The sequence below is a fragment of the Micropterus dolomieu genome, linkage group LG20 (genome assembly GCF_021292245.1).
Source record: "Micropterus dolomieu isolate WLL.071019.BEF.003 ecotype Adirondacks linkage group LG20, ASM2129224v1, whole genome shotgun sequence".
Taxonomy (NCBI): Eukaryota; Metazoa; Chordata; class Actinopteri; order Centrarchiformes; family Centrarchidae; genus Micropterus; species Micropterus dolomieu.
In genome coordinates this window covers 26130383-26141649 of record NC_060169.1, presented here as the reverse complement: position 1 = coordinate 26141649, position 11267 = coordinate 26130383, and the positions used below count along the sequence as shown (strand labels likewise).

Genomic DNA, 11267 nt, shown 5'->3' with positions numbered 1-11267 from the left:
AATTAAAATGGTGAAATAATAAATAAATTACTAGAAATGGAGATATACTCAGCATGTATGGACTGAACCAAAAGAAGTGGAATAGTAGTATTATTATTAGTCACAGTGTTTTGCCAGCACCACTCACCGCCCCGGGCCGTGGTTCTGGCACTGGGTGATTGTAGGTGTACCACTGTTGCGTCTCCCTGTTGACCTCTCGATAGCGTCCGCTGAAGGCTCTTTCCACCTGCGCCATGGTGAAAGCGCACACCGCTGAGCTGCCCGATGCTCCTTTATACCTGTGATCACATTAAGTTTATATGTTTTCCCTGTTTGAATTTGTTTGTTTTGCTTGCATGAACTACTAGGCTCCATACTTCCATGCAATTGAAAAAAGCAGTAATTTACAGATTTAGTCTCACATTCCTACCATTTTTTAATTCAGGAAACTGGAGCAGCAACTTCTCACTGGAGAACAGTTGTAGAGTGGGCGCTTGAATGATTTCCATATTAAAACCTTTATTTTGTTGATACATTAATTAGACATTGGGGTTGCATGAGCTTGTGTTAGTGTTTAAGCTCATTACAGCTGCTCTAAATTCAGAGAAGCCAAGTAAGAAAAGGCAACTTGCCAAGTTTGAGTGCAGATATTAAATAAAAACTGGCTCAAGATGGTGTGTGTGTGAGCTGTGTAGATTCTGTGTGTGTGTATTTGCGCACAAACATAAACTGTAACAGTGCCATGAATTAGATTTATTATCTAAAGTGCCTGTGTGTCACAGTAGATGGTCAGAACAAACGCATCCATTCTTCTCTTACCATTGCGAGGTGAAGACACCATAGAAGACGGTGCTCTCCCAGCTGTCTCCCATGGGCTTTAGGACAAACATGTCCTGGATGATGTTAAAGGGGAAGCCGTCGTCAGGGAGGGAACACAGCAGCTGGGCTTTCAGGAAGGTGGTCCATTTTTTCTGCAGCACCCGCTCCCCGCCTTTATCCCCCTGCAAACAGTGCAAGTAAGTTATAGTATGTTACAGAAGACGTTACGTCTCATTTAATTATTGTTTATACAGGTTTGGTTGTCACACTTATTTAAGGCAACGCCCTGTTTACAGTTATCCCGAAAAAGAAAAAAAAACAGAGCATGTCTGTGGACCCAAAACATGGTTAAGGGATTGGACCAGACATAACACATGCCAATTTCACTTCATTTCTAAAATATAAGAATATAGCAACAAATTTAGATCTGGGCTATTTATTAATTTAAAGATCCCCTCCAGACATGTTTTAATTCATTTAAAAATGCTCTACAAATAATAATACAAAAAGAAATGCGTGTCTGATATGGCCTCAAAAAGTCCTCAGACAAGTGTGATGTGGAAACCCGATTGGATACCAAACTGGTGGTCACATCACAAACAATCTGGCAAAAATGTGTTGAACTGAGATTTACAAAAGGTGAGCACAGGGAAATTTTCCTCCTTCAGCAGATTCATTTTAAAACAGCCTTCTGGTGTCAAACTCAAAAAGAGACATCATTCTGCACAGTGAGGCTCAAACATCTAAGATAATAATAAGCACCAAAAACACCTTTTTGAGTGGAGATGCTGCAATTTATTAGCCATTTGAAAGGTTAGAAAACACCTGTAGCACTGAGTCCTTGTGCTGTATCAAGACTGCATTCCCTCCCGTTTGAGTTAGAGGGTGCTATTGAGATGAAATAAAGGAACCTGAAAGTGGTTACTATATTTATGACCCTTTTGTCTAGGAAATAAACTGGACAAATAATCACAAACAAGCAGGATTTTAATGTTCTGATGCGTTTCCAAGAGCTGAAATCATATCCTGTGGTGCTGCATATGTGTGGTGCATTTGTAGTGAATTACAAAGGATATTTTCACAATAAAATGCGTGAGACAAAAAAGCTCATAAAAGATGCCTTAGCACAAAATACCAGTTGCTCTTAGAAGGAGAGGAGATGGTGAAATGGAAAACAAACAATGGTTACTTATTAATTACAACTTTGAAACCAACATCAGTGGCTCACACCTCACTTCTCCTCCAAGATACAGAAGAGACATTCACTATCCTTTTAAGCCGTCACCAAATATTCACATAAACAGTTATCAGACGACTTTGCTATGACTAGCAATTATCAAAAGACCTTGTAAATACATGCACCAGAAGAAACTCCTCCCAAACGGAGCTAGCAAGCTGGAGAGGAGCAGGAGGAGGAGGAAGAAGAAGAAGAAGACTACGATGACCAAAACAACTGGTCTCACCCAATCTCAAGACACTTTTCCTGCCTCAGATCTAAACTATCCCATCAGCATGGACTCCAAAACCCTGAACTACTCCTACATAACAGCACAAGGAGCGAATCACCCTTGAGGAGATAATAAAATGCAAGTTCCCTCCGATTCCTCCTCTGTGCACAAACAATCATATTGCTCAATGGTGAGGTGAAACCTCGTGGGACTGATGCACGGACTGGGAGCCAATTACTAGGCTGTGGTAGTAGCCTGTCCACATAATGAGGAGACCACATTCCTGCTCTCAGCTGTTCACTGCTGTTGTTGCTGTGCTCCGCTGCCCAGCTTGTACTTTCAATCGCATCCACCCCCCCCCCCCAATAGCTGCCCTTGCTTCTTTGTGCTGTATTTAACCGCTTGTGCATTTTATCTGAACTTCACATGTCAGAATCCTCACGTTTGTCAACCTGAGAAGTAGGTGAATAAGAAGTAAAGTGGTGTCACACAATGTTCATAATCTGCCTGCTTTCCACAGTTCCTCAGTGTGCACACCTGAATAAACAAAAGAAAGAGGGAGTGGAAGAAGGGAGGGGGTGGATAGGAAAGAGGGAGAGAAAAAAAATAACAACTCGGAAGCAGAATTACTTGGCAAACCCGAGTAAAACAGTAGTTAGAACAGCATGAAAAAGCTGAAGAGGCTTTGATTTATCTTATCTTCCAAGAAACATGACCTCTTTATAATGTAGCAAAACGTCTGCCAAGATGAACCAATATGCCCAATATATTTTAGATACTAAAATACAGCACATTTAAACACATTTGGCCTTAGCCCTGGTCCACACAGTGTTTGCTTTCTGTCAGACTGAAAAGTATCTTATAGATATGGAGCCTGCTTACAGGGAGGGGTCTTCATCACTCGGTGTTACCTAACTCCAATCCGACTTCAGCACTTTCTGCTCACTGAAGGAGTACACAGGGCGTGTGTTGATAATGTGATACACAATTCTGACTAGTTCAGCATGTTCAGCCTGGAGCACTTCAGGGGCTCTGAAAGATATGTTGGACTGGTCTGTAGTGTTGGGCCAGTCGGCCTTACTGACTTACTTTGCTCCTAGATTTGACTCATGCAGAGGTTTTCAAACTGTGAGGCGGGTGTGGGAAAGTTGCTAGAGGGGAGTGAAGAGAGGGATGTGAGGAAAAGACACTGTGAGAGGTAGACAGGTGCATGCCGGTGTTCTGGAAACAACAGGAAGTTTGTTGTTGTCGTTTGGCCCGCTCACTAACACAGTCAGCAGCAGCAGTGACACACAGAACTGCAGTTCTGGGGTGGGGGCTGGGTACAGTCGTCTCAATTTTGTGTGAGGGGGGAACCCACAGTGTCAGACTTTAAAACTGACTTATTTTAAGCCTAAAAGAGTTACTTTAGAGTTTGTCTGACAGCCATGTTTCCATGGCAACAATCAGTGACACTTTTTTTGTATGGATACTCCTCATTGAATTTTCACAGTAAATATTTATTTGGGAAAAAATTCTTTATTCACCCAGAATTCATGGAAATTTACTCCTGCTTAAGATCAAGAACTATATGGCTTTGTGCTACAGATGAATTTAGATGTCTATCTGGAGTCCGACAATTAGTTAGATCTAAAGCATTTCTTTTAGTAGAAACTGGACAGTAGCTGGAATTCCTATGCATCCTCTCAATACATTGATTTGTTAATATTCTTGGGCATTTACCCAGTACACTGGAGAACAGACCACCTGCATCCCTGCTGTACTGCCACAGAACAGCATCTGAAAAGATATCGGTCAGGCAAGAGAGGGCTGCTGCATTCCAGTGAAATAAAGGCGCTTTATAGAGCAGAGAAAGCCATTCTTCTGTCTCCACTGCACAGTTTATCTGCAGCAAGTTGCCACAGTCTATGGGCCTTTCTGTCAGTGACTTCCATATATAGAACCCAGGAGGTGCTCCGCCGGCTGCGAGAGGTGTCGCAGCATCGAGTGCCAAAGCCTAGCAGGACTAAGTCATTAAGCTGTCACTTAAGATTACATGCTGTCCCCACGATTACTCACATTACTGCCTCCATGAACAAGAGGCATCAGTTAGGGAGGGATGCTGAACGCATGTGTATCAGGCAGCTTCACAGCCGTTTAATTGATCTGATGACAGGTGAAAAGGCATCAAGTCTGGCATTGATTATTCAGGGTGATCGGCCAAACTCAACTCTCGGGAAGGGAGGAGGGGAATGACGTCGACGGTTTTAATGAAGTCTGCAGTTGCTACAGTTTGAGTGCTTTGCCTGCAACAGAAACAGGCCACATAGTAGAGTGGAAAAAGCATTTCACATTGCTACGAAGCACCCTTGAATACTAATAATGCCTGCAAAGCTCAAAGCGCTGGTGGAGAAAGGCGAAGAGCTGGAGGGATGGAACGAGTGCAGCTGACATTGTGAGTGAGATGGAAGGAGAGGGGGAGATGACATTGCAGAAAAAAGTGAGGGAGGGCGGCATGGTGAGGAGGAGAGGATGATTCAGGCAAGAGGAAACCAAAACTGTTGAAAACATGTTTGCACAGTCAAACAGAAAAAGCTTTACCGCACCACTGACATATTTCCATTGCATCTATACAGACATGACGTCCAGTTAAATGTTACCAAACCTGCTTTGACATGGTAGCGTCCCACCTTGTTTTGAGGTAAGTGTATCAGGATTAAGGAGAGGAAGCTTGAGGCCTGCTGCGCCTCTTATTTTTGCGTGGCCGTCTTGTGGTATGACCTCACGCCAACCCCAGGTGTCTTACCTTACACACGCGAGCGATCCTTGAAACAATGGTGTTGTCAAAGAAGTCGAATTCTTTTCCCGCCTCGCTAAAGAAGAAGTAAATCTTGTCATCGTCTCCCACGGGGTTGCCAATTGGCTGACTCTCCTCGATGTAAGCCGACCCGACAAAGACTGGATCTGTTGAAAATAGAAAAGCCCAAAGGAAACATGTGGTTAGACAGACATGCTTTAACTTTATCTTCTGCGTAAGGGAAATCGTTTCTCAGCCGTTTCATCACATTTGTGTCATCGTAAATTTGGATGGCAGTCAGAGTTTACAGAAGAAAGCTGTGTTTTGAAGTGCACGTGCGGCGACTGATAGGACCAGGCGCCCGCAATCTAAGAGAGCTTGTCTTCCCTCTCGGTCTGCATGCATTAGTGACTGTGCCTCGCTAATGATCGCTACTTTTCGGAGCTTATCTGCTCTGTTGGGTACATAATGAAGGGGTGGGGGGGTGGGGGGGGGTGGGGAACACATTCGGCCATCTGATGGGGTAAATGGAGTTTACCCTGCAGCCATTTTAAAGAGTTTTCTGTCTTCAGAGCAGTTCCCTGACCCAAACTCTTGTAAATGACTGGTTCATTCCCTTGGAAGTTGCTGACAGTGCCAGTGTACAATTCACCATCTGGAAGAGAAAAAAAAGAGAAAGATTACAAACTAAATTGAGAACTTCATTGGCTATTAATTAAACATAATAAATTAGAAAAAGAAATGATCTACTGGGGGTCTTTTTTTTTAACTGCAATTGATGACGTCAGTAATAGTTTAGAGTGAGGCATTCGACAAATGATTTCTTCCACACATATCCAGCTCAATTATTCACTAATTGCTTATTAAAGAAGTTGAACACAAACAGTGTCTGTTGGTGTCCGCCTATTTATCAGAAGGACTGATGCAGACAAACAACATTAGCAGCACATCATGACTCATTACTGAATCAAAGTGGTAGTTAACATCAAAGTAGCTTCGGAAAACAGCTGAGCCTGTTTTCAGAGACTCTTCCCAGCAAGAAGCCGCTCATAATAATACCTTGTTCTCTGCATGCCAAGCTTTTCAATTGACATGAAGAGAAAACAATAAAATCTGTGTATTACTACATACCAACTATGATGGCGGTGGATTTGTACTCTGGATTAAAAGGGCAGCGGCTGCGCCCATCTTCCAACACAACCTCGCCCACTTCGTCTCTCTCCAGCGTGAATGTTGACGTGTTCTGGAGACAAGACACAAACAGCAAATGTCCCTCAGGCACAGTCCAATTAAATTCTACTTACAGTGAAAAGACTGAGCTAAAGTGAGCTCAGCAACTGCAAGCTCATTCTCTCCACTCCTTCACTACAATACACACCGGGCAGTGACTTTCAGGGAGTTTGGTCACTTTGAACATACAGTAGCTACTGCCTGGTGAATAAGCCTTGGCTTTAGGATACTGTAATATTTCTAAAGTGAGAAAATAAAACTTCCAGCAAATCTAATGATGCTTTATTGTAATGAAACACTTCTAAACCCATGAGCCATGTTGATCTGGTACATTAGATATTAAAAAGGATACATCTGGTGATATTATATATATTATTTTATTGTCAAACATCACATGAAAACACCTGAAAACATCTGTGTAGCCAAAGATTAAGTTTATTCCTCTGTGCCATAAAGCGGTTGTTCATAAACACCAAAAACACTTCACTGAGCAACACCGCTGCTCTGGGTGACATGTTCTTTCATTACTATAAACACTGCTACTGTAGTTTGAGAGTTAACCCCACATATACTATCCTGTTGCCATGAATGCTCTCGAATGTGTATTGATCCCTTCCTCATAATATTCCCCAAAATGCAATCTTTGCTCCTGTTTAAGAATCAGAAAGAGCTTTATTACCAAGCAGAATTTTACACATATGAGGAATTTGCTATGGTGATTAGGTGCTAGACATAGACATACAGCTGACATAAATAAATATGGAATAAACAGATGTGCAAGTTATAAAAGAATAATAGATCTATGTGTAAAAGAAAAACAACAATGTGGCAGTAGCACATGCATTACTCTGATTTGTGTTGTGCAAACATACTACAGGGTGAGAGGATTTGTATTTATCTAAATATATAAATATAAAATTGACTAAATATAAAAGAATAATAAGGAATATGTGCAATAAGTTACATTTTACTGACATCATGCTGAGTGAGGAACAGATCAGAATTCATGTAAATATCAATTATTTGCTCAGAAACAAATGACACAAACCTTATCTTTTAAATTTGCCTGTTTCATAGGTCTGTCTTCAGACTTCGTATAGTTTACACAAGAAGGAAACGCGATTCATAATAGGACTTCACTGATTATAATAATTATAATAATTGCTGGTTAATATATACACAGTACAGTCTGTGTATAAGTCAGTCAAAACTACAATGAGTACGTAGGACAATAGTCAGACTCTGAAAACAGATGTATAATGTCTTATTTGGGGTCGCTTTGATAAGTCTGAGGAAAAGTGACATCACTTGAGTAATCTTGGGGGTTAGCCTTTTTAACAGAAAGCTGTTACAAACAGCTGGAAGGGAGTTTGAAAGATGTTGCAGGGAGGGTCCACCAATAAAAGCATTCAATGTGCTATTAAGATAGGCATGAAAAAATGTATGTGGGCCATTCGCAGTAACAGTAAGTTCTATTTCCTAATAATCCAATCAAACAGGACAGTGTAGAGTGTCCCCATTGCCTGGAAAATCTTCCCATGTCTCATCACGAGGGGTTGTTGTTATACTCTGGGCTTGTTTTACTTCACGTCTGTCATTTAATTGTTTAGTTTATCTTCTGCGCCCTGCTACACTGCCCGTAAAACCCTCTCCGACTGTTTTGAGGACAGCTATAAAAATAAAACATTTATTAATGTTAATATTATGCATCACAGAGTACATGTCTGGCCGCTAGGAATGCTCTAGGTGACACACACACACACACACACACAGTTTTGGACTCTGTCAACATGACGAGTGTTCACCCAGACCATCCGAACTCCAAGAGTTACTTGGAATCTCAGTTCAGGGCCTAAAGTCCTGCCAAGTCATCTTCAGCTTGAGACATCCAGTGTTTTTCTTTCACTCTGACGTCAAAACGGGGGAGTTTAACGCCCCTCTTTAAGAGCCGAGCTGTCGCCAAGCTCAATTGCTGCCCTATCACTGAAATCAGTGTCACCCCTGCTGCCGGTTACCATCACTGTAGATTCCCTCCTCCGCTAGATAAACAGCTTCCCTCCTGCTGGAGACCACACAGCTCGGGTACCCCCTGTTGACTTGTCTGGCTAAAGCGCTTCAGCAGCATTTGGTTACGCTTGGATTACTACAGATCCAATACTGACATGGTGGATAAAAGAGCTCGATTCCTCAAGAACACCAAAGAAATATATCAAAATTCAAAGCTTGGTTAGTGTCAGAAGTAAACTCAAGACAAGATTGAGAGGTCATTACTTACTATGAAGGCGCAAATAGGACTGAAGGCATAGGTGCCACACACATAGAGATGAGTGCTGTTCAGCCGCAGGAGAATTTTGATGTAATTGAAGCAATCAGTCTGGATGGAGAACAAACGGAGAGTGTGTGAGGTCTATGAAATGAAATTTTGACTACCATAATACTGGAGCTCTTAATCATAAGTACGTCTTTCAGAGCCACAAAAAAATTACAAATACTTTAGAAACTGTTGAATAGAAGTGTTAGAAAATGTTCCCATTTCACAAATGCAGCTAGGGAAAACATTCCAGCACCATACAGCAGTTGCCTGATGGGCTTTCTGTAATATACAGACCAGAGTTTTACACTGCAGTACAAAGATTACCAAGGTTTATCGCTTAGGGATACAACAGCTGGCATGACAACAAGGTAACAGGCAGACAGAGAGAGAAGCAGCACACAAAAAAACCTTGCAATCCCCTGGTGAGTCCGCACCACTGATGGAAAGGTTTGTCAACACAGAACTCAATGCTCATTTTATCTTCTCACAAGACTGGATGACAAGATTCAAAGAGAACTAAAAGAACGTACATCCTGTACAAGAAAATCCATGCTTTGTCACTGTAGAGCTATTTTCCTGAGGTATTTTCAGTATTTGGTGTTTTGCTGGAGCAGTTTAAGAAACGTCTCACCTCCAGGTTCTTCCCTTTGAAGCTGCATTCCTCTCTTTTTCCAGCAGGAGTGCCCCACGTCAGCTGAAGATGAAAAAGAAACCCTCAATAAGTCATGTGAAATTCAGGGAACCACACTGATTTTATGGAGGACTCTTTATTTAATATCAAAATGTATAAAAACAAAAACAACTGGTGTGTGGCATGCACATAAACAAGTCACATATTCTGATGCAACACACAGAGTCAAGTAAGCTACTAGATTTTGCATTTCAAGTATTTAACTCTAAAGATTCATACTGACAAACCATATGAACAACTCAGCTAAAACTATTACCTAAATTAGTTTCCTAATGCCATTTATAACCATACATTTGCCGACCCACAATGCAAAAAACTAAAATCTAAGTAAGTTTAATTGTCTTAATTGAAGGCAAAACATACTTTTTATTTTTTGACAAGATATTTTTTATTATTTTTTGTCCTTAAGTAGCAAGTGAAATATTCTTGTTCTGTTGGCAGACGATTTTTTCCCCGCTTGTTTTTGAGAGCTCACTTTTTGCAGTGCACTTCTTGTTCTTCTGCAGTGTTGACTCTAACAATCCACTTGGCATTTGGACATACTCACGTTCTTCTGCAGCTTGGTCTTGCTGATGTCCGAGAGGCTGAGAGCAAACAGTGCCTCCCTGGCTCCGACGTACAGCATGTCATCCTCCTGGCTGAGCAGCAAAGAGGTGTAATTGAAGACGCCGTTCATAGAGAATCTCTTGGCCGACCTCTCCTTTGCATCTGAGAAATGGGAGGAAAAACACACACACACACACACACACACACGATAATCATAACATGCTGGGAGAACAAGAACACACATAAATGTGCTCACAAGCACATAAGTGGCTCACAATACCACCAAGCTGTGAAAATGAATTATTTCCATTTCACAGTGCTGAGATTTAAAATGCTGAGGAGTGTTAAAGGGTTCCAACATTTCATCACATTATCAGAAATAATAACGTGTTATTCCCTGTTATTAGATACAAAATACCTGACAAAATTATTTGGCTTTGTGACTATGCACAAAAAGTCACATGTATGTGATTCGCTTTTCACACCCAACCGGAAAGTAACTGTTTGTGCTATAAATGACAACGCTAAAAACTAATTTAATCTGGTTGCTGGCATAAACCAATTTCCAAGCTCCTCTCGGGTAAAAACCTAGAAAAAGAGCACTTTATTTTAAAGGTGAAGTAGAGGTGAATCATAGAGTAGACATCGTTAACATTAACATCTATCACAAAATAACTTTGCATTATCTGCCAGGAGAAATACAATGCAGAGATATGAGACCCAATACAAACTGACAGTAACTTATGCAAGTCTATGGTTCTGATTTTTTGGGCACAGTTATTAAAAACAGCATTAAACAGAGAATGTGCATTTTAGAGATTTACAAGTCCCTGCTCAACAATTATCAGACCACAACAGGGTTTCGAGGGCAACTCCTTTTTGCACTATTACACACACCTGTTAAACTCCCAAAACCAACACTCACTACTACATATCAACAAATGCCTAAAGTATGTGTTAGCCAAACACCAATGTATGATTGGAGAGGCAACAACTAGGGACTCCAGTTTTACTATTTCTGGTACTCCTAGGATATCTGGGAATCTCCACCAAGGCTTCACAGAGACCCACAAATGTAGCAGGAAACAAGAACAAGTGGACATCACATCACAAATGTTTCTACAGCCTAACACATAGTGGTAAGTCCTAGTCAAATCAATTTATGATACAAATGTCTCTCAGTGAGCATGTTGTCATCTCTGTACTCTTCACTACTGGAGGAGACTGTCCCCTCTGTTTATCCCTCGCGCATAGTGGCAGCCAGCAGCTACTGTAGCTCCATGAGAACGTGTCACATGTACGCCAGTGAGCCACGTCCACACTTTTCTGTGCTGGCTGTTCCAGCTTTCTCTTTGCTCTGCTCTATACTGACAGCAGAGTAAGATCCTCTTCTACTCAACACCAATCTAAATCGCCTTCATTGTGCTGCTCACCAACCCTCTTCAAATGGATCTCTTTAGCAGT

At 41.4% G+C, this 11267-nt stretch overlaps 1 protein-coding gene across 2 annotated transcripts in view; it reads right to left on the bottom strand.

Moving 5' to 3' along the window:
• The window catches only part of sema4bb (sema domain, immunoglobulin domain (Ig), transmembrane domain (TM) and short cytoplasmic domain, (semaphorin) 4Bb), a 64130-nt gene that overhangs the window by 9346 nt on the left and 43517 nt on the right, over positions 1 to 11267 (bottom strand). For both annotated transcript variants that reach the window (XM_046032447.1, XM_046032446.1), the window contains exons 3-10: positions 9805 to 9965; positions 9198 to 9260; positions 8528 to 8626; positions 6154 to 6265; positions 5561 to 5677; positions 5032 to 5189; positions 799 to 980; positions 128 to 278 (exon numbers count right to left, since the gene is read on the bottom strand). In XM_046032447.1, coding sequence (XP_045888403.1) covers positions 128 to 278; positions 799 to 980; positions 5032 to 5189; positions 5561 to 5677; positions 6154 to 6265; positions 8528 to 8626; positions 9198 to 9260; positions 9805 to 9965 — 1043 coding nt within the window. The remainder of the gene's footprint in view (positions 1 to 127; positions 279 to 798; positions 981 to 5031; positions 5190 to 5560; positions 5678 to 6153; positions 6266 to 8527; positions 8627 to 9197; positions 9261 to 9804; positions 9966 to 11267) is intronic.